This window comes from Ceratotherium simum, chromosome 21 (genome assembly GCF_057802395.1).
Source record: "Ceratotherium simum simum isolate JZ-2026a chromosome 21, ASM5780239v1, whole genome shotgun sequence".
Classification (NCBI taxonomy): Eukaryota; Metazoa; Chordata; class Mammalia; order Perissodactyla; family Rhinocerotidae; genus Ceratotherium; species Ceratotherium simum.
This window is the reverse complement of record NC_141920.1, coordinates 13,943,381-13,964,530: the sequence shown is the minus strand read 5'-3', so window position 1 is coordinate 13,964,530 and position 21,150 is coordinate 13,943,381. Positions and strand designations below refer to the sequence as shown.

Below are 21,150 nucleotides of genomic sequence, written 5' to 3'. Positions count from 1 at the left end.
GAACATGTAGTCAGTGGTGGAAAGAGCCAGGGAGACGGATACAGCAGGAATCAGGGCAGGGAGGACCAGAAGGGAGCATGACGCAACTTAGGAGGGTGGACAACAAATATATGTTAAGTGGTGACAAGGGCTCTGAAGAAAATAAAGCACGGTGGGGGATAAAGGTATCCTTCTGGATGGGATAGTCAAGGAAGGCTTCTCTGAGGAGGTGACATCTGAACAAAGATCTTAGGGAACTGAGTGTTCAGGCCATGCAAACATGCAGGGGAAGAAGTTTCCAGAAAAGGAAAGAGTAAGTACAAAGGCCTATAGGTGGGAATGTGCCGGGGGTTATTGGATAGTTTGAGAACAGGAAGGAATGGAGTGACTGAGGGGGAGGACAGGAGGCGAGGTGGTCAAGAGGTGAGGGACAGATCATTAGGACCCTGTGGTGACTCTGGGGGCCTCTACCCCGAGTGAGGGGGAGCCACGGGAGGGCCGTGGGCAGAGGGGAAACAGGTTCTCCCTCGGCTGCTGTGGTGAGAACAGACTGTAGGGGGGTGAGGGCGGGAGCAGGGGGTCGGGGAGGGAAACAGCCCAGGCGAGAGATGATGGTGGCTTCGATGAGGGTGGAGGCACCAGAGTGGATTCTGGTGTATTGTGAGGGGAGAGCTAATGGGGTTTGTTGATGGATTGAACATAGAGTGTGAGAGGAAGAAGAAAAATCACGAATGACATTAGGGTTTTGGCTGGAGCGACTGGAACGCTGGAGCGGCCAGGGGGAGACTGGGGAGGCGCCCGGGGAGGGGGAGACAAGATCAGGAAGGCGTTTTAGGCACATCAGGTCTGAAATGCTGGGGAGACATCCCAGGAGAGGTATTAAGTCAGCAGCCGGATGCTGGCGTGGGGTTCAGGGCAAGAGGCTAAAGGCAGACCAAAATGGAACGGTGGAAAGAGGGAGGCGTGGGGATTATTACACAGGAAAACAGAGGAAGGCAACCTGACGACCAGCCCTCATGTCTTTGTGGTCCTGAAATCACTTTAGGGAAAAACAAGTCTCACACACACACACACACACACACACACACACACTTGCCTTCATATGCCAGCAGCGACTCTTTTGTCAGGGCTGCCCAAATGCTCAGCAGACACCCCTCCACCCTCCTGTGAGGGGCGGCAGGATGCCCCAGCCTCCTCCAACGTCCCACCATCCTGCAGGCATGCTGGCACAGAATCCCCCCCTCCCCCAAGCGAGGGTGGCTGCCCGAGGCTGACAGCCCAGCAGTGCAGGTCCTCAGCTGACCTCCCTCCTCAGCTTTGTGCGAGGAGAAGAGTGAAAATAATTGGGGTGCACAGGGCCAAATTTCAAAACAGCTCCAACCGGGAGCCCTGGCACAGCCCGGGCTTGTAACAAGAGGCGTGCTCCCCGGTGCATTCGAGAACACGATGAGGGAGGGGCAGAAGGCTCACCACCAGCGCTCGCATCTCTGCAAAAGTCTGTACCAGATGGCAAGAGCTGGGCGGGGAAACCACCTCAGAACTGCTAGAGTCAGATGGCAACGTGGATGAGAAACATTACCTAATGAGAAGAAAACAGGCACTCCTGTCTAATTCACCAGAAAGGTCCGGAAAAGGTGTTTTTTCTTTTTTTGCCAAAAGCAATGTACTGGAAATTTGTGATCACCACAGCAATGTGTTTTCCTCCGTATCCTTCCCAACACCCCCCAATTTTTATCGGGGATCCAGATGTTGGGAGGACACTGACTCCACCTGCTGCTCCAGGAACAGGTGATGTAGGCTAAGCTAACTGGCACCTTCCAACTGCTCTCCGTGGTGACTGGTTCAGGGGTGGACATGTGACTCAACCTGGTCCAATCAGAAAGAATCTCACCACTTTGGCATTCTGGGAAAAGATGTTGCTGGATGTAACGAAGAGGCACAGAGACCCTGGAAGAGCCAGCCATCATCTTGACACCTCAAGCCTTATGAGGAAATTGTCATACTGTTCCTATGTCATACTGTCACAGTGTATCCTAGGTTGTTCAACTTCGGGATCTGTCTCTTCCTAAAGGTTGCCTGTATCCTTCCAGTTCAGGGAGCAAAAAATTCAACATCTTGTCAAAACCACTTGGCGTTGGGGTTTCTGAAGGCCATCTACTGGCCACGAGCATCGCCAGGAAGCACCCTCTCTTGCTCAAGCAGGACTCACATATCACCTCCTCAGAATTTGGGGTACAGAGCCAGAGAAAAATGGCTGAATGGAAGGAGATGCATGATTTCAACTTTGCCAGAAATTGCCAAATGCTCTTTAAGTGGAGGTGCCACTGCTAGTGTATGCAACTTCCTGTTTTCCCACATCCTCACCAACACTGGGTGTGACAGGACTTCTGAATATCTGCTATGGGTGAGATATGATAGTGCATTGTTGGCTTAATCTACGTTTCACTGATTACCAGAGAGGTTGAGCACATGCTGCCTCATTCCGATCCATGTGTACAATTTATTTTCACCATTTGAGGCTACATATTGTGACATTCGTCTCAAAACTGGACTGGGCTGGGTGGTGTGATGCTGAGCTCCTTGTGCAAATTATCATCATCATCATCATGGTTAACGTTTCTTAAATGCTTACTATGTATCACTGTTCTAACATGCTTAACCCTCACAAAACGCTATGAGTTAAGGAACACTGTTATTCTAGGTTGAGGTAACAAGACATAGAAATTAAATAACTTGTCCAAATTAATTCAGCTAGTAAGCGGCGGAGCCTGGATTTGAAGAAAATGGGCACTCCTGTCTAATTCACCAGAATTAGAATCCTGGCTCTCAACGACTTTGCCAAGAGCTGGGAGGCTCATTACAAGAACGCTATATAACTTTGACTCATGGGTATAGTGAGCAGTCAGGGCCGCTGAAGTATGCTAAAAGAAGACAATGTACATTTTGTAAAAACTGAGGATGCAGTTTATATTTGCATCCTCCAATTGGATATTTGAGATCCAAGTCCCTGAAGTTAGAGGAAGCCAACACAGAAATATCCATGAACAAATTGGTATTTATCCTGCTTAAACTTAGCATCTCTCTCTTCATCCTTTGTCAATCTCTATTGCAAACACGGGGCAGCACAAAGCAAGATGACTGCTACATGAAATTGCGAATATTGTAAAAGATGCAAGGTGTTAAAAAGTTAATTAAAGCGATGCTGGGAGACAGCTCAAAGCCCATGCAAATCCACTGACAAACAATAATCTAGTTTACTGAAGAAGAGACCATTGAAAACTGTGATCAAGTAATCAGCACTTCACAGGAGAAGAATTAGGTGTCAAAGGACTAAGAGAAGCCCTTGGGAAAACAGATCAAATCCTCAAATACTTTTGCAAAAATGACCCTTTAGGATTTTTCTGTGAAAACTGAAGGTCAAGTAAAGGATATCATATTGTGCTATCACTTAATTTGTTGGACAAATTATACCCCACCCCGAATTGCCACTTCATCAATTCATTTGCTTAAAGAATCAACCCATCAGTCACAATTATAACCTAACTTCCATGTTAAATACTGTTGGATGTAAGAGAAAATAAGGTTATTTTCAAAATTTCCTAGTTTCATTTTTTCAAGATAAAATACCTAACTACATACATTATAACCACTATATACATGAAATGCTGGTCAATTTAAGGAACATTTTTCTAGTTCCAATCTTCCACACTCAGGCTGACCCCCTGTATTTAAAAGGGTATCACATACTCAGATGGTTGAGAATTGGTACTGTGGCTGTGACTTTAATCTTCCCTCAGCATCCATTTTCTTCTTTCTTCATAGTAAAAGAATTTTTAGCTGGGCAAATGGCTACCCAGAATAAAGACTACACTCTCCAGGATCCTTTGTAGTCATGTGTGCTCATGTGTCTTGTTTCTCATTAATGAGAAATAAGGAGAAATAGAAAACAGTTGAGTCTCTGATCAATTAAGGAGCACCTAAATATATAAAGCAAATATTAATAGACCTAAAGTGAGAAACAGACAGCAATACAATAATAGTAGGAGACTTTAATAATGCACTTTCATCAATGGATAGATCATCAAGACAGAAAATCAGTAACAAAACATCAGCCTTAAATGACACGTTAGACCAGATGGACTTAACAGACACATACAGAACATTCCATCCAAAAGCAACAGAATACACATTCTTCTCAAGTGCACATGGAAAATTCTCCAGGATAGATCATATGTTAGGCCACAAAACAAGTTTTAAGAAATTTAAGAAAGCTGAAATCATATCAAGCATCTTTTCCAACCACAATGATATGAAACTAGAAATCAATTACAAGAAGAAAACTGGAAAATTCACAAATATGTAGAGACTAAATAACATGCTACTGAACAACTAATTGGTCAAACAAGATATCAAAAGAGAAATAAAAAAATACATTGATACAAGTGAAAATGGAAATGCAACATATCAAAACTTATGAGATGCAGCAAAAGCAATTCTAAGAGGGACATTCATAGCGATAAATGCCTACATCAGGAAACAAAAATCTCCAACAAACAACCTAACTTTACACCTCAAAGAACTATAAAAAGAACAAATGAAGCCCAAAGTTAGTAGAAGGAAGGAAATAACAAAGATCAGAGCAGAAATAAATGAAATAGAGACTAAAAAGGCAATAGAAAAGATCAATGAAACTAAGAGCTGGTTCTTTGAAAAGATAAACAAAATTAACAAACCTTTAGCTAGACTCACCAAGAAAAAAAGAAAGAGGACTCAAATAAATAAAATCAGAACAAAAGAGGAGATGTTACAACCGATACCACAGAAATACAAAGGATTATAAGAGACTATTATGAACAACTGTATGCCAAAACATTTGACAATCTAGAAGAAATAGATAAATTCCTAGAAACATACAACCTACCAGGACTGAATCATGAAGAAATAGAAAATCTGAATAGACTAATTACTAGCAAGTGGATTAAATCAATAATCAAAAAACCTCCCAACAAATAAAAGTCCAGGACCAGACAGCTTCTCTGGTGAATTTTACCAAACATTCAAGAAAGAATTAATGCCAATCCCTCTCAAACTATTCCAAAAAACAGAAGAGGAGAGAACACTTCCAAACTAATTTTATGAGGCCAGCATTACTCTGATACCAAAACCAGACAAGGATGCCACAAGAAAAGAAAATTACAGGTCAATATCCCTGATGAACACAGAATGCAATGATCCTCAACAAAATATCAGCAAACCTAACTGAGCAATACATTAAGAGGATCATATGCCATGATCAAGTAGGATTTATTCCAGGAATGCAAGGATGGTTCAATATCTACAAAGCAATCAATGTGTTAATCAATCAACATTAACAAAATTATGGCTAAAAACCATATGCTTATCTCAATAGATGCAGAGAAAGCATCTGACAAAATTCAACATCCGTTTATGATAAAAACTCTCAACAAAGTAGGTACAGAGGCAATGTACCTCAACATTATAAAGGCTATATATGATAAGCCAAAAGATAACATCATACCCAATGGTAAAAAGTTGAAAGCTTTTCTTCTAAGATCAGGAACAGGACAAGGATGCCCACTCTCACCACTTTTATTCAACACAGTATTGGAAGTCCTTGCCAGAGCAATTAGGCAAGAAAAAGAAATAAAAGGCATCCAGATCAGAAAGGAAGAAGTAAAACTGTCACTATTTGCAGATGCATGATACTATATATATAGAAACCCTAAAGACTCCACTAAAAAACTCTTAGAACTAATAAATGAATTCAGTAAAGTTGCAGAATACAAAATCAATATACAAAAATCTGTTGGGTTACTATACACTAATAACGAACTATCAGGAAGAGAAATTAAGAAAACAGTCCCATTTACAATAGCATCAAAAAGAATAAAATACCTAGGAATAAATTTAACCAAGGAAGTGAAACACCTGTACACTGAAAACTATAAGACATCAATGAAAGAAACTGAAGAAGATACAAATAAATGGAAAGATATTCCGTGCTCATGGATTGAAAAAGTTAATATTGCTAAAATGTCCATTCTACTCCAAACAATCTACAGATTCAATGCGAATCCTATCCAAACTCCAATGGCATTTTTCACAGAAGTAGAACAAACAATCCTAAAATTTGTATGGAACCACAAAAGACCTTGAATAGTGAAAGTAATCTGAGGAAGAAGAACAAATCTGGAAGCTTCACGCTCCCTGATTTCAAACTATATTACAAAGCTATAGTAATCAAAACAGTATGTTGGCATAAAAAAAGACACACAGATCGATGGAATAGAACAGACAGCCCAGAAAAAACCCCCCACACATATGGTCAATTAATTTATGACAAAGGAGCCAAGAATATATAATTGGGAAAGGACAGTCTCTTTTTAAGTGGTGCTGGGAAAACTGAACAACCACATGCAAAAGAATGAAATCGGACCACTATCTTACACCATACACAAAAATTAACTCAAAATGGATTACAGACTTGAACATAAGACCTGAAACCATAAACTGACATTGGCCTTGGCTATGATTTTTTGGATTCGACACCAAAAGCAAAGGCAATAAAAGCAAAAATAAACAAGTGGGACTACATCAAACTGAAAACCTTCTGCACAGCAAAGGAAACCATCAACAAAATGAAAGGCAACCTACCAAATAGGAGAAAATATTTGCAAATCATATATCTGAGAAGATATGTTTTAATATCCAAAATATAAAAACAACCCATACAACTCAATAGCAAAAACCCAAATAATCTGATAAAAAAAAAGGCAGAGGATCTGAATAGACATTTTTCCAAAGAAGACATACATATGGCCAATAGGTACATGAAAAGATGCTCAACATCACTAATATCAGGGAAATGCAAATCAAAACTATAATGAGATAGCAGCTCACACCTGGCAGAATGGCTAGCATCAAAAAGACAAGAAATGGCAAATGTTGATGAGAATGTGGAGAAAAGGGAACCCTTGTGCATTGTTGGTGGGAATGTAAACTGGTGCAGCCACTATGGAAAACAGTATGGAGGTTCCTCAAAAATTAAAAATAGAAATACCTTATGATCTAGTAATTCTACTTATGAGTACTTATCAGAAGAAAACAAAAACACTAACTCAGAAAGATATATGCACCCCCATGTTCACTGCAGCATTATTTACAATAGCTGAGATATGGAAACAACCTAAATGTCCACCAACAGATAAATGGATAAAGAAATTGTGGTGTATATATACATACATACATATATATATATGGAATATTATTCAGTCATAAAAAAGAAGGAAATCTTGCCATTTGTGACAACATGCATGGACCCTCAGGGCATTATGCTAAGTGAAATAAGTCAGATAGAGAATAACAAAAAATGTATGATCTCACTTATATGTGGGATCGGAAAAAAAAAAAAATCCAACTCACAGATACAGAGAACAGACTGGTGGTTGCCAGAGGCGGGGGTGAGTGAAATGGGTGAAGAGAGTCAAAAGGTACAAATTTCCAGCTATAAAATACGTAAGTCATGGGGATGTAATGTACAGCATGGTGACTATAGTTAATCATACTGTATTGCATACTAAGAGAGATCTTATAATTTTATTTATTTATTTATTTTCCCCCAAAAGCCCCAGTAGATAGTTGTATGTCATAGCTGCACATCCTTCCAGTTGGTGTATGTGGGATGCGGCCTCAGCATGGCTGGAGAAGCGGTGCGTTGGTGCATGCCCGGGATCCGAACCCGGGCCGCCAGTAGCGGAGCGCGCACACTTAACTGCTAAGCCATGGGGCTGGCCCAAGAGAGATCTTATAAGTTCTCATCGCAAGGAAAAAAAATTTGTCACTATGTAGGGTGATGGATGTTAACTAGACTTATTGTGGTGATCATTTCGCAATATATACAAATATTATATCATTACGTTGCACACCTGAAACTAATATAATGTTATATGTCTTCATACCTCAATAAAAAAAAAGAAAGCGGTTGAGTTTCTGATCAATTTATGGGGCAGGCCCACCAAAGTAGCATGGACTTTTCATTGAGAAAGTAATAAACGATAGCTATCTTGGGTCTCTCACACACAGCCAAACTTAAATCCAAGTCAACCCTAGACACCCACGAGAATGCAGGCTTTAATGTGTCTAAAGACCCAGCAAGAACAGTTGACCACTGGTCCTTGGGGGACTAAAAATTTATTATATATTCTAATGTGAGTCACACAAATCAAATTAATCTAAGAGGGATTTTGAATTCATTATCATTTTTCTGTCATTCTTCTCAATCAACCGACAATGACCAGCATAACTAATATTATGTAGTGGTATCTTTAAAATGTTTTCACTTTAAACAGCAACTTAATGTAAAACTCAAATCTGAGCTTCCTAGTTGCCAGAGCAAAGAGAGAAAGTATACAGGGTACACAGCTTTTGTTGTTTAATGACTACAAGCACACCAGTTCATCAGAGCAAACAGACGTTTTCAGGGTCCTGAGTTCTGCAAGTCAGGTTGGAATGGGGTTCCGTGTATAGAGGGGCATTCTAAATATAATGAATAAAATTCTCAGTGACACTTTCACAAAAAATGTAAATGTTCTGTGTATGGCAATTCACATTTGACATTATGCTCCCAGTCTTCACTGAGGGTATAATAATTAAGCATAGTTGGATGAAAGCAGTTCTTCGGGGAGACAGCTTTTTGGTGATTTGTGTATATCCAAGGATGTAGTTTGGGAAATCAATTTTGAAGAATAAACATTCTTCCTGGGAGATGGTTTCTTTTCTTGCCCCAGCTGTACGACTCGGAAACACCAGGCTTTGGCTCCCACCATGAGCTCCCAAGATATCCCAGGATATGTGTTTCCTTTCAATTCAATGGATGCAATTTCCATATTCCCTTTGAATTCCCATGGTATTGGTTTCCATTTTGATTACGCCACAAGCAACTGGTTTTATGGCTCTGGGCAAATCTCTTTTCTGGGTTGCAGTTGCCCTGGCTGTCAAAAGAGGGGGGCTGATGAGAACACTTTCAGGGGTCTTCCTGTTGCTTTAGCATCCAAAGCTAACGGTTTCTACACAGCCCTTTCAGCCAGGGGTCCTAAAAGGGGGTCCGTGAGCCACACAGCCCCCAGACATGTTTTGTTTGGCCCACAGTGTACGTAGAAAAAAAAAAGACTTTCGCCAACATTTTTTTAAATCAGCAGATTTCATATAAAAACTCAGATTAGAAATATTTGAAGGTGGGCAACCCTGAGCACAAATGGCTAAAATTACCCAGGCCTGAGTGGCAGATGCCCCTTTCAATAGGTGCCCTGTGGTCTACTGTAGGCTCACTGTCCTCCTTCCTCCATCTACACCCAGGTCCCCATGAAGACCTGGGTGGTGGCCCCTGGTAAACTCTGCCACGTGCGCCTTTCTGCAGAGACCCAGGAACCAACAGGGTTATGTGTACAGGATGGAGGCCTTCCTGGTCCTCTCAGCAGGACCCACTTTCTGGGCGATTCTGGCAGCTTCTGAATGAGTACAAGAAGACACCTCACCAGCTTGCTCCTCCCCGCACCGGGCCCTTGCCAGCCACACCATGGATCTGAGGGGAGCTGCCTGTTCCCCAGGATGGCTTCAACGCCACGAACCGAGCTCATGGAGACATCCGGCCTCCCCTCATGCCTCTCTGCCCCAAACAAGCCCCCTCTCACTTGGATGCAACTTCCTGGGGTGGCAACATCCAGGCCACAGTATCTGATTTTATGACTGCCTTGGCTCCTTATCCATGGTGGGGAGTACTTATGTATTTTTTTTAACTAAAGCAAATTAAATTGAGTTTGGAGGATTCTGCAATGGTGCTGGAGATACGTGACTGTGATCGTGCCTTTGCCTCAGGCAACCTGGCAGGTGAGCTTTCGGAATCCACAGAAGCACCTGCTGCAAGATAAACAGACAGGAAGCCCCGCCTGCCCTCCACCCAGGATGAAGCACCACCGGCACCCACCGCGGGAGAGATGGAGCACACCACCGGGCAGTGTAGACAGTCAAGTGTAGACAAACAGCCCATCGCCACATCAACTTCTGGACCATTCTGTAGAGCAGCCACACAGTCCCCACATGCGCTCCTCGCCAATTTTAATCCCCATCTCTCACCCCAATGTTCTAGAACCTTCTTCTTGCTGACGGTCTCAAGTCAATAAAGCAGTCCTCAACAGCTTTAATAACATAATTAATAGAGAATGCAAACTCATGCATGGGTACTTCCCGGCCTCTCTGTACTATATTTCATATTTTAAATAGACTCAGTGTTCTTCCAAGTCAAACTCCCCTGGAAAGGTCACTTTCTATCACCACTACAAATAATTCTGTATTTTTCTAATGTATATAGAAATACACGCACAAGTTTGAAATGGAAACAAAGGTGTCCGTGTACAACCTAAAACCATCGCGGGTGCCCCGGCAGCCCAGGGACCACAGCGGCAGAGACACCGCGGGCGGCGAGGACGCCCCCCTTCTGGAAGCCCCCCGCCCGCCCCCGCGGCACGCCCCTCACCTGTGCGGTAGCCCGTGCTGTTGAGGTACACGGCGAAGGTGCGGCGCTCGTGCTGTGCCTGCCAGGAGGGCGAGGAGCAGTTCTCGTTGTTGGTGTAGGTGTTGTGGTTGTGCACGTACTTGCCGGTGAGGAGGGAGGAGCGCGAGGGGCAGCACATGGGCGTGGTCACGAAGGCGTTGACGAAGCGCGCGCCGCCCTGCTCCATGATGCGCCGCGTCTTGTTCATCGCCTGCATGGAACCTGCGAGCAGAGCGGGTGAGAGGCGAGGCAGGCTGCCGCCGGGCGCGCGGGCGCCGGGGGGCTCTCACCGGCGCGCCACCCCCAGCCCCGGCGCGGGGGCGCCTTCTGCGAATCTCCGGGGACAGACGGGGGGCACCACTGGCCTCTGTGGGCAGTGGACAGCAATGCACCCTGACGTGGTCCTGCACCACGAGCAAGTACCCTGGGTCCGCTGTCCCGCTGGGCGTGGCGGGGGCGCATGGGGAAGTAGCTAGGGCCTGTTCATAAGTTCTCCGAGCCTGGAATGGAACTCTGCTTACATATAAATAGAACACCTTTCTTGCAGGGTATTAACATACACTGATTTTTTTCTTTGGAGAGCAACCACTATGTAAACTGAGGGAAAATTATACTCTGTTTTGTTTGGAACCTTCCCAAGAACTGTTTGCTCTTATTGAAATCTGGTCACGCCAACCCCCTGGCCCACCTTCTCCCTGAATACTTCTCAGCCGAAGTGCTCTGCATCAGCCACGAACCACGCTCGCCTCCTTTGTTCACAGGCTCTTTCTAGCTTGGAACCCACTCCCACCTCCCCCCAGATCTAACCCATCAGCCGCGGCTCCTCTTCCAGGAAGCCCTCTGGGGTCACTCTGACATCTGATCCTCTCAGCTCTTACAATGCCTGCGGATGTTAGTAGGACTTAATTATATACCACGAGGATTTGTGGTTTCGTTCATGCCTGTTCTTGTTTCTCAGTGAAGCTGTAAGAGTAAGGCACTTGGGAAGGAAAGGAAACTAACATGTGTGGAAACCCTACTGTGCGCAGGCGCTTTCCTGGCCACTGCTCCCGGGGCAGAGACTGTGGGCCTTGCCAGTGCTGAATCCTCAGCGCCCCCACAGTGTGTGACACACAGTAGGTACTCAATAGATGGGTGAAGAGTGGATGTGTAATCACACACTAGGACTGGAATCCAAACGCTTAGTAGGTTTAGTGGAAATAGTGGAAATCCTTTCCCTCTTCCTTCTTTTTTATTTTTTTTTTTTTTAAAGATTTTATTTATTCAGTTTTTTCCCCCCAAAGCCCCAGTAGATAGTTGTATGTCATAGGTTCACATCCTTCTAGTTGCTGTACGTGGGACTCGGCCTCGCGCTGGACGGAGAAGTGGTGCCTCGGGGCGCTCCCGGGATCCGAACCCGGGCCGTCAGCATCAGAGCGCGCGCACTTAACCGCTAAGCCACGGAGCCGGCCCTCCCTCTTCCTTCTGTGGCCATCCTCAGTCCCTTCCTTTTCCTTGCAGTTCTTAGGGCCCGCGGTGAGGTGAAGGATCGCCCACCCCCGCCTCAAGAGATATGCATGTCCTAACCCCCAGAACCTGTGAATGGGACCTTATTTGGAAAAAGGGTCTTTGCAGATGTAGTCGTTAAGGATCCTGAGGCGAGACTGTTCTGGATTACCTGGGTGGGCCCTAAATCCGACGACAAGTGTCTTACAAGAGACAGAAGGGAGGAGAGACAGACACCGCGGGGAAACCATGGGAGGATGGAGGCAGAGACTGGAGGGAGGCGTCCACAAGCCAAGGAACCCCCGGAGCCCCCAGGAGCTGGAGGAGCAGGGAAGGATCCTCCCCCAGAGCCTTCAGAGGCGGCAGGGCCCTGCCCACACTTTGATTTTGGACTTCTGGCCTCCAGAGCTCTGAGAGGGTAAATATCTGTTTTTTAAAGCCACTTGCTTTGTGGCAATTTGTCAGGACAGCAACAGGACACCAGTACAGGGTCCACCAGGCACTTGAGGTTCCTGCTGGAGAGCTGCCGATCCCAAGCACCAAGACCCCCTAGAGACCCACCTCACGCTCTGTCCCTAAAGGCCAAGAATGAAAAGGAGATTTATATGGCTCTTTTATGCCATCTTTCTGCCCAACAGGGAAGGATACAGAACTAGAGCTTCCCTGAGACCAACAGAGATCATATCTCTTCACTGCTAAAAACCATCCAATGGCTTCCCATTGAACGCAGAAGAAACCCAAACTCCTGACTGTGGCCTAAAAGACTCTTCCAGACCTGCCCTCCCCAACCCACGCACTCCCTTGTTTCTCTGACCTCATCTCTTCCCTCCCCCTTGCTCACTTGGCTCACCAGCCTCCTCATTGTTTCTCAAATGTGCCCAACTCATTCCTGCCCCAGGATCTTTGCACTGGCTTTTGCCTCTGCCTGGGACACTTCTGACACGTTGCTTTGCCGGCTTGTCCCATTATTCAGATCCCAACTTAGAGGTCACCCCCTCAGGAAGGCCTGGCCAACCTCCCCATGTGAAGATGCCCCCGCTTTGCTTACTTCCTATCACACCAGGTTCTGCTGTTGCTTCTTAGCATCTATCTCCTTCTGAAGTGGTCTCCGTTACCGGTTTGCTCTTGGCCAAGGTCGCCCACGGCGGGTGGAGGAAGGAACCGGCCTTGTGTTGCGAACTGAGCAGGAGTCATCAGGCCTCAGAGCTGCGCGAACATCTATTGTCAAGGGCACACGTCTCCCGAGAAGTCCCCAGGGCCCAGCTGTAGCCGGTGGGCAATTACAGGGTTTCCACAGGTGTGCCAGCCCCTCGGGGGGCCCGGAGGAGGTGGGCTTCCTGAGGCCTCCTCGGCCAGCTGGTGTGAACTCACCGGGGCCTGCACAGTGGCACGGTCTCGGGGTCAGTGGAGCCCTGGGGCCTTGCCAGCCTCGGCCGCTCCGGGGGAACTGGCCCCTCGGGACCCCAGATGGGCCTGCTCGCCAGTCAGTTCCTTCCACCCTGAGTTTTTACCCCAAATCGAGATATCAAGGTCATGCCCATGAGGCCCCAAGCTGAGCACGGACCACACTCCCACCTCATGGCCTTGGCCTTAGCCGCGCCGGCTGCCCGGGGTGTGCCCTCCTGGCCTCCCTCAGGTTACTGATCAAATGTCAGATATCTCAGAGCGGCCGGCCCCGGCCCTCCAGCACCCCCACACCCCCTCCCTGCCTCACTTCTCCATAGCGGTCCCTGCCGTTGGACACCAGAGTCACCTCTAGTTCGCTTATTTGCATGCTGCCTGCTGCCCCCACCAGAACAGCCCACGGGGCAGGGATTTAGGCCACCTCTGGTTCATTGTCATATTCCCAAGCCTAGAACAGTGCCTGGCACATAGGGGGTACTCAACAAGTATCTGCTAAATTAACAAAAAATATTGTCTTACTCTCTGGGTTTCCATATTGATCAGGAGCCCAAGCTGGTTTGTGTCCACAGATGTGTGTGTGTGTGTTTTGCGCAGTGGAGTTTAAAAACTTGACTTGAAATAGCATTAAATAGATTACGTGCTCTGCAGTTTGCCACACTCCCCAGCACTCCCTATGTCTTACACCAACTTTGTCCATCCATATTACCTGCCTGGTCCTGAAGGCCTTGGTTTGGCAACCTCCTAATGTAACAGTTGTGTGACAGCTCCAATGTATCCCTGGGGTAGAGGGCAGTGTTATATGTCAGTAATAATCATTGTAATTATTAGTAGTGGTAACCGTTACGGGCTGGATGTGTGCTGTGTGCACTGTGCTGTGCGTGTGCCACGCACTATTTTACTTAATCCTCCCAGCGCCCTTTTGAGGGCAGGAGTTAAATGGTCAGGGCCACAGAGCTTGGGAAGTGGGACATGAGGACTCAACCCCAGGCTTGTCCGACAGGAATGGTGGGTGCCGGGTGTCACGTTCAGGAAATGTTCAGTCTACGCCACGCAGGAGGCGGTGACGATGTTCCCAGGAAGTGCGTCGAGGTCCCTGTGCCCTTGATCGACTCTCAGGTTCAAGGAGGCTCAGAAGAGTCCCAGACTGTACATCGGGTCCCCTAGTTACCCCAGAGGTGACTTTAGCTGGCACATCAGCGGTGGGAGCACCATAGGGTCACATCACATCACCAAATGCCAGGGAGGCTGGTGGTGGGAAAGTGACCCCTGTCCACTCCTGATAAACCCCAGGAGAGTCTCGGGTGGTGTCACGTCCTAAGACCTACACGCCTATTTCAATAGGAAGCTGATCGGCCGCCTGCCTGGAGCCCTGGGCGGGGAGTATTGGCTTATATTTGATCGCGTGGTTTAGTTTCCTTATCTTAAGGCAAGTGATCCTAGCTTCTCTCATTTCGGGTAGTGGAATCCTGTTCTTTTTAAAAAAATAATTACAGCTGATTAAACAAAAGTAACTAGTAGTACAGGTGGCGCAGAGACATGGTGAACAGTGTGGAAAGGGGCGGGATGGCTGGCGACTGGCATGCACTGGCTGGGTGCAATCCAGAACTGTCTACCCAGTGACGCTGCCTGACTGCCCAGCAGACACCTCAGGCGCCACACACCCCAAAGTGAGCTCCAGAGTCACCCGTCCCCTCGGCTCCTCCCTCAGCTCCCCCCTTTCCTCCGGTTACTTAGGCAATAATCTCGGCCAGCCCTTGGTCGCGTCTTTCTGTTCCCACATCCAATCCATCAGCAAAGCCTGATGCTCTTTCTTGAAAATACACCCACGTCAGAGTCTCGTCGCCTCCCCCCTGGGCAGGCGGTCATCCTCTCTCCTCTGAATTCGGTCAACTGCTTCCTGACTGGACTCTAGCCATTTATTCCCCATGGAGCAGCCAGAGTGCCTCCTCTCCATAGCACCCTCCGTGGCTCCCATTCACTCAGGGAACAAAGTCCCTGTGGCCATCCAAGGCCCTGCAGAATCCAGTCCCCACCCCCTGCCGGCTCTTTGCAGCCTCGGGCCTCGTCTGTCCTCAGACTTGCCGTCTCGCCCCCACCTCAGAGCCTTTGCCCATCCTGTTCCTTCTACTTGGAATGCTTTTCCCCCAGCATCCCCGTGCCTGTGGGGCCTCACACCCCTCACCCCATCTTGTCTCTGCTCCTTGCCCCGGATGTGTCACACCCCTTCCTTGTTTTATGTTTCCAACTCTGACATCTTCTCTCCAGCGCACTATATACTCTAACATATTTACATATTCAGCTCGCTTGTTGTCCCCCTGCAGCCCTCAATACCAGCCCCAAGGGCTGCGATTATGACTGTGCCTCCCCGCCCCGAGGCCTGGAGCAGAGCCTGGCACACAGTAGCTGGTCAGCAAATATTTCTGGAAGGAGCGAATCCAGGGCACCCCAAGCAGAACCCACCCTTTGCTCCTTCTTCACAAACTAGAAGAGAAAGGGCGAAGCGGTGGGTAATGAGAGCCTGGCCTCTCTGGGTGGAGCCTGCGGAAAGGACAAAGCTGGCCGCCCACCCCCCCTGCCAGACCCTCCTCCTGGAAGCAGGGAGGCCGCCACCTGGGGAATAATCCACCGCGGTCAGCAGCCCCAGAGCTGCGGGGGCAGAAAGCAAACAGCCTGCGGAACCGTTTCTTATTTTTAACGCGCTCAGAACCGGGGCCTCCAAGCGCTGACATCTCCATCCTGCTCGTCTCAGAGCACGCGCGCGAGGGGCCGCCCGGGCCCAGCAGTTCCGCGCGTGTCCGCTCCGTGCGCTCACCCCTGCCCAACCAGCCGGCCGCAGGAGGGCTGTCAGTCCCTCTGAAGGCACAAGTCACCGCCGCCCCGAGATGACGGCGGGGCACCGAGGAGTGGCCATGCGAGCCTCCCCCGGGGCGGGTAACCTGCTTCATTAACACCGCCCTCGCCCTGGAGCTCTATAAATCCACGTCTTACACACACACACACACACACACACACACACACACACACACACACACACACACACACACACACACACACACACACACACACACACACACACACACACACACACACACACTCCAATCCCCTCGCCCAGCCCAGCCCAGCCCTAACGCAGACGGACAGCTCTGATGGGAAGGAAGAACCTGGAAGATGTGGCCTCGCAGAAATAAAAAGGCCCGATTTCAATATTTTAGTGAAGCCAGGACAGCCAACCAAAACTTAGTTTGTCCAGCATAAACCAGGGGACTCGCAGACAAAAACAGACCCGGGTGCTTTCCGTGATCAAACCTCCCTCCCTCGCTGGGCCAGGGGTGAGGTCACCCTGACCCCTCTCTGCGGCTCTCATGGGCTGGGGAGGCGCCACCCCCACCCGGATGATGGGACTTCAAGTCCGGTGCCCAAGGAACTCGGTGTTTCCCCATGATACGCATGTGCCCACCCCCTTCGTGATTGCTTTTTTGGGCCTCACAGTGCACTACCTGTGCTATTATTTATTTGACATTTTTCTTTAAAGTGACTTTAAAAAATAAGCTTTAATCTCAACTCGTAGCTATGTGAAATTCTGGATTTGAGTGCTAACTATATATTTTTTGATGCAGATCAAAATAAGTTCATAAGTGGTAAAATAAAATCAAAGTCTGTTGACCTGTCACATGAGATGATCATGGGTATTACCTGTGTCATAGAAAGGCATTTTGGGAAATGCTGAATTAATTTGCCCATTGAAAGGTCTGGGTCTGTGCTATCTGCTGGGGACTTTCAAGACTCAAAACATGACCCCCCGTTTTGGCCATTCCTGGGGCTTAGCGGTTCATCTCTACTTTCTGCCCTAGAGGCCTGTGTCAGCTGGGAGCAGATGCACCCTGAACCCCTCCAAGATGGAGTCCTGTGGCCCCCAACCTGCGTGGCATAAGAGGCACTCGTTTTGATGGATAACTAATGAGATGATGCCTTCTGATGTTTTCTTAAAATTACAGGTAACTAATTAGAGTCTGTGATGTCGGGGCCTCCTTGGGAAAGTAGTGGGAGGTGGGACATGGGGAAAAATAAAGCTGGAGCCAGTAAACCCAGGGTCTGGACTCAAATCTGTGTGTAAGCACCATTGCCTCTCGTCTGGACTATTGCAGTAGACTCCTAGACTGTCTCCCGGCTGCCACCCTTGTCCACTACATCAAGGTCTCCACGCAACGGCCAGAGGGCTCCTTTTAAAACATTAAGTCACATCATCGTATTCCTTTACTCAGACTCTTCCGCTGACAGCCCATCTTGCTCAGAATAAAACCCAAGGTCCTCCCTTTGGCCAACAAGGCCCTGTATGATCTGGACACAGATCCTCTCCAACCACAACTTGTCCCTCTGTCCCCTGCTCTCGCTCTGCTCTGGCCACGTTGACCTCTTCACTGCTCTTGCCTCAGGGCCTTTGCACCTGCTGCTCTCTCGGCCTGGACTCAATCCCTCATTGCCTTCAGGTCTCCACACATACGCCTCCTCAGAGAGGCTTTCCTCTGGGTTGTGTTGACTGAGACCACTCCATCCTCTCCCTTCGTGCTCTTTACTGCTCTTCTCGGCACTTACGTGAGTAAATGAAGAGAAAATGTTCCTAGGGGATACACAAGCTGGAGATAGTGGTTGCCTCTGGGGTGAGCACTGTGAGTGGTGAATGGGAAGGGCCGCCTTTGCTCTGAATTATTTGTATGTTTTAAAGACAGATCGCTTCACTCATGTAATTTAAAATACTCTGGAGGTGTGGGGGAGAAGAGAAATGACTGGAAACAGGCTAATCTGTGAAACCTCCAGGATGCATGTTACCTTCCTGCCGATGTCTCTTATCTGCGGAACAGATAATATGGGCTGGAATGTTCTAGCAGAGGCCTTTGGTGAAGGAACCCCCTTGTCTGCAGAGACCCCTGGTAACTCTGAATACTAAACAAGAGGCTACAGTCAGGAGGCCTGCAGGCCAGACCTGCCAAACGGGTGTTTCGTTATGTCTTTTCAGTGCATAAAGAATGCAATTACTCTCCAATTTTACAAAGTAGGAGATTTTTCTGGGGTCACATTATGAGTTTTGTGGGCTTTTGGCATTTTTGCTTTCACGGGCCCCTTCCTCTGTCAAAAATATTAGAAACTATATTTTGAGACTGTGTTGGTATAAGGACGAATCTATTACTATTATATATCAAAACATTTTCTTTGACCTTAAAGTTTAGTTTTTCTTCTTCTGATTTTAAAAGGACTTAAGACATTTTCACAGGTCCCTAAAAGTACTGTGGGTCCCCAACACTGCAGCTACTGGGCCTAATGGAGAATTTGGCCCTGGGTTTTACACAAAAATCTCGATCTCTGGCTTCTCCTGAAAAACAAAGGGACATTTTTTCAGGAGAAAAAATTTCCAAAGATCTTGTCAGGAAATCTGTCCCCACTGGGTACACATGCCCACATGGCATGAGGAGCTGGCACTGGGACACAGCAGTCCCTTTAGAGGGGCCCTGGGACCCTTGGCTCACCGCAGTCCCCACCACCCCAGGATCCCCGATACTCAAGCTGGGTATCAGCTATCATTTTTCTACGACACAAGCTGCTGTCTTTCCCCTGGAGAGTTAAGAGGGGTAGACTACCTTGTACCCCTATCTCTATTAAAGATGAACTAAGAGGTTTCTAGAAAAATGGGAGAGAGCACGATTTTACACCAGCCTCCCGGGATGGCTCCACAGGACTGTCTGTGCCAACCCCACCTGAAGCAGGCCCTGGGTTCTGGGCAACACAAGCGGACTTTCTGCAGATGATCCAGAAACACAGGAGACTCTCTGCTTTGGCCCACACGTCACCGGCTACACTCCCCCAGGGTCTGCTCCCCGGGGTCCTGGGAGTTGTGTCTTCTCCTCTCCTGTGGGTGGAGGAGCGGGACCTGCAGGCCACCTGGCCTGGGGACAGGCTGAGGATTCAGGGGACACGACCCACACCCTCTCCGGGTCCATCCTTCCCTGACTGAGTCTTCTCTCATCTGTGTAGTTTTGTATGTTCAATGGAATCACCTGCTAAATATGTTTGTGGGTGTGTAACACACACACACACACACACACACTTCTGTTCTGGACAGAACACCAGGCCCTCCCTCATCTGCAGACTTCAGGTATCAAAGAGTACTCAATCGAGAGCCTAAGAAGGAAGTGTCAGCTGCCTTATTAAACCACCTCCTTACTTTGGGCCTCAGTTTCCCTGTCTGTAAAACTCTAGCACCTGAATAACTTTAGGTATAAGGTTTCTTTTGACTATAATTCTAGGACAATTCTAGAATATTCTGTCGCCATATGCAGATGCGGGGAAGGGCTCCAGGGGCAGGGTCCTGAGCTCGAATCCTCACTTTGCCACTTGCTACTAACCAGGGACCTTGTGCAAATCATTCAACCCCCGAGTCCCTCAGTTTCCTCCTCTGCAAAGTAGGGAGAGTAACAGTGCCTCTTTCCCAGGGTTGTTCTGAATTTTAATTAAGAAAAATATATGTAAAGCCTTTAGTTCAATGCACAGCATACAGAGAGCACTTAATACATGCTCGCTTTTAGGTTTTTATTGTGGCTCCCAAGTGTAGTGTGACACAGAGTGCACGGACCAAGGCCTCTGCTCAGTCTTGTCTGCATGCGTGTTTCATTTAGATCTGCTCCAAAGTGTTTATAAATTGAGTTAATTGCTACCTTTCTTTTATTTTAATTGGGAGATTTCCTATCAATCTAGCTGTTTGGCTTTGTTTGAAAAATACAAAGATCTGGCCTTGATGGGCCCACGGGTGGGTGGCCCTGAATAGTGAAGGCCGGCTTTACAAGGGCCCCCTCCAGTTCTCCACGGTCCCCACCATACCCACTTCCCTTATTTGCAGTCCCTGCCCGGCCCTGTAGGAAAGCCTTCACTGATTCTATTCCAGCTAAAGGGAGCAGCTAAGTAAGCCTGCAGAGTAAGCCTTACTGTGGCCCAGTGACCCCTGGGAGCAGGCTCTAGGAGGGGAAGAGCGCTGTGGGTCTGGGTACAGGCTGGAACAGAGCCTTGACCTGACCAGGCCGCAGGTGTCCTGCACCTGTGTCCTGCACGGTCCTCTAGCCACTGGTGTGGATTCCACCTGCCAGGCTGGAATTCACGTGGCTGCCCTCGTCTGGCCCTGAGTGCCCCTGGAATGCCCGCGATGTCACTGGATCAGATTGTGAGCTGCCCGCCCACGGCAACACCTGTCAAGGACCCCGGAGGCTGGGCCCCGTCAGACGGACTGCCCTAGAATAGCTCTGTCCCCAGCAGGGGGCGAGAGAAGGGCCCGGGGGACAAACAGCAGCCACTGTAGGCCACATCTGGGTGGAGGGACTCCGTTGTCTCCCGAGCCATTACATTTGATCCCCTCCTCCTGCTGGAAGGGGCTCACTGCTGTCAGTTGGCAGTTACCACGGGGCCTGTAACTCAATCCAGAACAATCGCCCTGGGTGCCTGGACCTGCTTCTCAGACGAGGTTTCCTCACGATGGTGGCAAAGGGGGCACCATTCCTGACTCTTGTGTGTTACAAATAAAGTTAAATGTTATTGCTGGTTTAGCTACGAAACGCCAAGGTTTGAAATCGGTTCCTAAACCCAAAATCAATTAAGCAGATGTCGAGGAGGCAGCATTGGAATTTCATTAGTGATCACTGGACTGTCAGAGAGATCATGAAGTCCATTTT

The 21,150-nt window shown here is 47.8% G+C and overlaps 1 protein-coding gene across 7 annotated transcripts in view; it reads right to left on the bottom strand.

Moving 5' to 3' along the window:
• The window catches only part of SULF2 (sulfatase 2), a 123,829-nt gene that overhangs the window by 63,358 nt on the left and 39,321 nt on the right, over positions 1-21,150 (bottom strand). For 6 of the 7 annotated variants that reach the window (XM_087445151.1, XM_087445153.1, XM_087445150.1 and 3 more), the window contains exon 3: positions 10,532-10,771. The exons of the other annotated variant lie outside the window; for it this stretch is intronic. In XM_087445151.1, the coding sequence (XP_087301277.1) occupies positions 10,532-10,771 (240 nt within the window). The remainder of the gene's footprint in view (positions 1-10,531; positions 10,772-21,150) is intronic. 7 annotated transcript variants of the gene reach the window in all.